Source organism: Electrophorus electricus, chromosome 19, assembly GCF_041902795.1.
Source record: "Electrophorus electricus isolate QZ-2024a chromosome 19, ASM4190279v1, whole genome shotgun sequence".
NCBI lineage: Eukaryota > Metazoa > Chordata > Actinopteri > Gymnotiformes > Gymnotidae > Electrophorus > Electrophorus electricus.
Genome location: NC_137515.1, coordinates 16,862,357 through 16,867,500, shown reverse-complemented (window position 1 = coordinate 16,867,500; position 5,144 = coordinate 16,862,357). Strand labels below are relative to the sequence as shown.

The 5,144-nt window shown below is 42.7% G+C and overlaps 2 protein-coding genes across 8 annotated transcripts in view; one reads left to right on the top strand and one right to left on the bottom strand.

The window, feature by feature from the left end:
• eva1c (eva-1 homolog C (C. elegans)) overlaps nt 1–2,120 on the top strand; it is a 4,290-nt gene extending 2,170 nt beyond the window's left edge. For all 7 annotated transcript variants that reach the window (XM_081702539.1, XM_027000912.3, XM_027000915.3 and 4 more), the window contains 3 exons: nt 814–891; nt 991–1,068; nt 1,505–2,120. In XM_081702539.1, coding sequence (XP_081558665.1) covers nt 814–891; nt 991–1,068; nt 1,505–1,896 — 548 coding nt within the window. In that variant the 3' untranslated portion in view covers nt 1,897–2,120. The remainder of the gene's footprint in view (nt 1–813; nt 892–990; nt 1,069–1,504) is intronic.
• A 32-nt stretch (nt 2,121–2,152) lies between these two features.
• On the bottom strand, nt 2,153–5,019 carry cfap298 (cilia and flagella associated protein 298). The gene is made up of 8 exons (XM_027000862.3): nt 4,771–5,019; nt 4,545–4,701; nt 4,252–4,419; nt 4,097–4,164; nt 3,846–4,004; nt 3,382–3,513; nt 3,041–3,136; nt 2,153–2,826 (listed from the first exon to the last, which is right to left on the bottom strand). Exons 2-8 carry the CDS (start codon nt 4,681–4,683, stop codon nt 2,716–2,718), a joined length of 873 nt encoding a protein of 290 aa, XP_026856663.2. The 5' UTR covers nt 4,684–4,701; nt 4,771–5,019; the 3' UTR covers nt 2,153–2,715.
• Between the last annotated feature and the right edge of the window lie 125 nt (nt 5,020–5,144).

Genomic DNA, 5,144 nt, shown 5'->3' with positions numbered 1-5,144 from the left:
TATACTAACGGCCCCCCGCCCCAAAAAAAGAAAAATCCTAATTTATCTTTTTGAACTCAGTCTAACCTGCATTGCAGTCTTGAATGATGTTTGATATTTGAATCGTTTTAAGTGTGGGAAAATAAGGAACAGATTGTTACTTCCACAGGTCCATTTGCTGGCTTAACCATATGTTTTCTCACTGACGCACAATGCCATATTAAAAAAAGAATGATGTCCAGGAATAGACATCAAGGAAAGCAACTGGCATTTGGAAACTTTGTGGCCTTCCTGTAGGACTTCCTGTGATTGGTCTAAATGCCAAGCATTTCTGGCTGATTGGCACTGGATGCTTTTTTTTTTTTACATGAAGAATAGGATTACTCACAAGCCTTTGTCTGGAAGTGCCATGGAGATGCTATACTGCCATGCTAGCTTGGCTCATGACACAGAACCTTGGGAATTGCTAACATCTCGTGAGACAGAACCTTGGGAATTGCTAACAGCTTGTGCTATGCTGTTTAAACAGTTGATAATGGAGTTCATTTAACAGGAACTTATGCTTGTTCTAGCTTGCAGGGTTGTTTTTGTGATGAAGCTGTGTAGTAAAGTTTCTGAAGAAAATGTATGTTTGTCTAAGTAGAGCCCAACAAGTCAAAAAGTGCCTGATAAGAACAAAAGGGAGATTCAAAATGTGTAATAGAGTACTGAGTGTTAAATTACAGTTACTCCAATTTATAGATTTACAGTCACGAGGATTACTCATATTCTAAATCAATTTTATTTTTATACCTAGTACTTCTGTAACTTAAATAACACTTGAATCTCTACCAGTTCCACAGAGTTTACTCAAAGAGGCTGACCCAAACTATTTCAGAACTACCTCGCTACCCAGTGAGACCACAAAGCCAGGTAAAGACACATGAATGCATAACTTGGTGAGGTGACCTATGAGGTGATCATATGAGTGCGTGAATAAACCTGGATAATTGTTTACATCATGATTCCTAGGAGATCCCAGTTTGCCCAAACAGAATGGAATAAGGCCTATTGTGAGCAGCTCGCTTATGACATATGGCTACATTACAGGTAGGAACAAATATTTGCTACAGCTTCCCTTTATTATAATGTCCTCCACTGTGAGTTCATTTTAAACTGCAAGAAAGCTCAAATCTGAACTGGGGCCAGCCCACAGTGAATGTGTTTACATGCCCTCTAATATTCTGACTGTGAAAAGAGTCATGTATCTTCTTTGTTTCAATTAGCTTTGACCACATTAACCAGAGCCCAAATAACTTTCCTAATTCTTTGATTCAACAGCACACTTGCATGGTGGGATCACCTGAGTAATAGGAGTATTGTTGTTCATGTAAACACAGACACTTTAAAAACCTTTAGTGTGTTTTAAGTGTCTATAAGAGTAAGAAACAAACTACTTCAAAAGAAAGCTAAGACCTCTCACAGAAGAAAGCATTTTATCACCTTGATTGAGTGAGAAGTGACCTGGTGTAGTTTTCTCTTGTAGAGCACGTGGAGATGGCTGGCCTGCTCTTTGTCTCGAGTGTGTGTCTGGGGCTGTTCGTGGTCCTGCTGGTCGTCTCCGTGCGGATAACCTGTAACAGGCATCGCGAAGGAGCAAGCTGTTCGGATGAGAAGAGAGGCCTCCAGGAACCAAATACCGAAGATGACGACGGTGATAACGGCGAGGAAGAGGAGGGTTCAGAAGCGCTGACGGACAGCTCCACGGCAGACCTGGGCAGGAAGGTGTATTGTTGGGAAGAGGTGACGTACACCACCGAGGCGGCTGAGCTGATGGAGAGACTAGAACGTCGCGACATGATCATTCAGGAGATTGGCATGAACGCGTACATCAACGGAATGTCCTGCACCCTCCACTGCCCCAAACACATGCAGTAATTTAATAGTCTAGCTGTTTTGTTCCTACAGATGAATACATGTATGTGTGTCGACACTTTAGTGGTCAAAGCATTTAGAAGGATAAAGGACTCCTCAGGTGACCTGATCACTGTGTGGTCAGTAGACAAAAACTTGTGCACTTTACACATTAGCATAATGCATTTCCTACACTTGTTGTTAAAATGTTATTTCATACCAAATAAAATCCATTTAAAGTGTTGAAATCCCAGTGTGAAAGAACAAGGATGAGTCATACTTAAAAGGTAAAGGACTCTTTTATTTAACTTTCAAACCTACCAGCTTTAAAGACAATATCTAAAAATAAGTGAACATCTCTGACCATGAAAACAGTTTGAATAATGGAGTTCCTCTTTTGCACGATGTTCCACACTGCCTGCTTCTCAGCACTTTGCTGAGAGCACCACGCCTCACCACCCCAATGCCATTCCTATGGCCTTCAAGGGCCTGAAAGGTTCAGTAAACCTTACACACTCTGCATAACTGCACAGCCCTGGAGCCTGTGCAGCAACATCCTGTCCATAAACAGTATCGGGTTTCAGCGGCACGGGTGCCAGCATCATGGACAAAGAGAGGAAAGGTGTTGCATCCTTCTTTCAGTGCAGGCTGGGCTCTATGCCTTTAAAAATACTAAGAAAAGGCCACTTACAATTCAAAAACGACAAAAAATAAGTCACAGTTTGAAGATTTGAGATTCACAGCATTAAAAAAGTCATCTTTAATCATGTATGAGTGAAAAAGGCATCAAAATCTGCATACGTAATATGACAACAGTTCTGAGTCAAAGATGTTTGATTCTTTTTATCTTGGACCCCATTTGATATTTGTAAGTCCTTGAAATTGCCTCTTTAAAGCTTGCCTGTCAGCCCACTCAGACTGCAAATAGGAGTCGTCATCCGTTTCATCCAGCTTCTGCAAGGAAAGAAATCCATGGCAGTGAATGCAGTTCAGAGTTCATGGCATGAGAAAATAAGACAGCCACGTCAATTTCGTTATGTATCAATGAAGTATGATTAAGACCAACAGCCAAGTGTAAAAAGCAGGACCAGTGGTTTTTCTCAACCAGGAGCTGAATCTGACGCATTGGTGACAAAACAAAAACCCACAGCTTCAGACGTAATCTCACCTTGAGCTCTTCCTGCCTTCTGTAGTAGTGTAGCATCATCTGTTTATGCTCCTCTTCACTGACCACAGGCTCCCGAGATGGCGCCCCCTGGCCCCTCTGAAAAAAAACCATGGGAATTAATATCCGTCATATCTTTACGCCGGCTAATTTCCACATACATTGTGCTGTGGGCAGGTACTGTAACGTTACTTCACAAAAGTAATACAATCAAAAGGTAACCAAAAGAAATCAGATAGGCTGATTATCTTCTTCAGAGTACGGAGAAGGCAGTGTAAGAACAGTGGCCAGCCAGCTGGGGTCACCGAGATCCTGATAATAGCAGAAATAAGGGCAACACTCACTTTCTGGATTTTGACCACAATCTTTGTTTTGTCATTTTTTCCAATGTAATCTTGCAGTTTTTTGCCCCGCTGCATCTCTTTAGCTGCCCACCACAGCTGTCCCTCCTCCTCTGGGATCACCTTTAGGGAAGCCTGGGGAAAGTGCACTCTATCGTTCATTTTTCCACTCCTTACAAAGGGATGCATTCACTTTAGTATGCTAAAGTCAATAAGTGGCATGAACACTAGTTTAGTGCTATGTTGTGTTCAGATGTACTGGTCAAGGTTCCTGTAAACTCTATATAGCAACGGGTAACAAATTAATAAAGCCTTTGTGAAATGCCTAGTAAGGTAGGCTAGTACTTTAATAAAAGTGGTAAATAAGCCCAACATTAATACAAGGTTGGTAACCCAACCCTGATTGTTGTTAATACCTGTATTTATCATTCCCAAAAACTTTCACATGTCTGAAATGGAACAGAAACCTGTGTTCCAGAAAGGTCCTCCTGATTTTCGAGCTCCATCCTGATGGGATCGTGTGGCGGCAGACCCATGGGGTAAACAATCATGACTGCACCTCGCAGCTGGTCCAGAGCAGCTTTCACCATGTCCATGGTCACGCACACGTTAGCCTGCACTTGTTTCTTGAAGCACAAGGTGGAGAAGCATCAAATATCACGTGTATATACACCACGCAGGCAAAATGAACACATTTACTTGCCTGCTAACCACTTACTTTGGAGATCAAAGCTTTGGCTTCTTCCATAGTCTTTTTCAAAAGCTCTTTCATTTTTTTATTGGGAGCTGAATCAAGAAAAAAGAGTGAGCTCCAGGTTAACGGCAGTAAATAAACACCGAGAGCAGTGATCTTTGGCAGCACACGGCGCTTACCGCGTCCGTTCCTACGGCCAATGTCGTCCTTTTTGAACTCTGCCCCACCACTGGGGATGCATTTATCCTCCCATTCGTCCTTCAGTCTCAGGTCTGTGATCTGATCGTCGGTCAACCCTTGCATGTTCGGGGGAAGCGTGGTGCCGTGATCTGCAAGTTCTGGCATTTCTGTTGAAGTAAAGAAATCAGGAAACTTAAACCCCACGGGCAGTAATCAAGCTACTGTTTATGATAGAGCTAAGCGGTAGTATTTATTTTAGACACACGGCAGCATCGTAAAATGCACAAATCACCAGAGCAAATCCTGTCCACTTTCAGCCTTCCGTTGTAGATCTGTGCGACTTGCTGGATGAGAGTCTCGACAGAAACATCCACGGTGGTAGTGAAGAGAAACTGGCTCTCGTCTCCTCGTTTAATATGGAGCTGAACCATCCCTGCTAATGCGGTTGACTAGGGAGAAAACAGCTCATTAACTGAATGCGAATGTTGTTATTGACCTGGCTGAGCAGAGTAACTAACCTAGTTAGCTGGAGTTTGCTAGCGTTGTCATGGTACCCGGAACACTTCCTCCTGCTGCTAGAACTTTCTCCCACCCTGCTATTTTAAGCAATCTAGCGCTTTGCGTCGGAATAGGCATAAATCATAAAGAAGGGCTTATACACAAAAATATAAGGTTTTTTAAAAACAACATATGAATTTGAGATGATCAGATTGCTCCTTCTACCTCTCTAACGCCACCAAACACAGCTAGGTGACATGGTTCCCATACGGACTACACACAGCGAACACAGGCTGACAGCTTCCGGTCTGCGTGTGTCCTGTACAGCACCACGCCACTCTTTTAAGTATAACAGTGTTTAACAGGGAAAGGAAAAACATGCCGAGACTAACAA

What these genes read in the sequence shown, in the direction of transcription:
- cfap298 (XM_027000862.3), bottom strand. Translation starts at nt 4,683, where the DNA reads ATGGTTCAGCTCCATATTAAACGAGGAGACGAGAGCCAGTTTCTCTTC. An exon ending in TGGCCGTAGGAACGGACGCG is followed by an intron (nt 4,165 to 4,251) that starts GTAAGCGCCGTG and finishes TTCTTGATTCAG; the next exon opens with CTCCCAATAAAAAAATGAAA. An exon ending in GAAGGCAGGAAGAGCTCAAG is followed by an intron (nt 2,827 to 3,040) that starts GTGAGATTACGT and finishes CTTTCCTTGCAG; the next exon opens with AAGCTGGATGAAACGGATGA.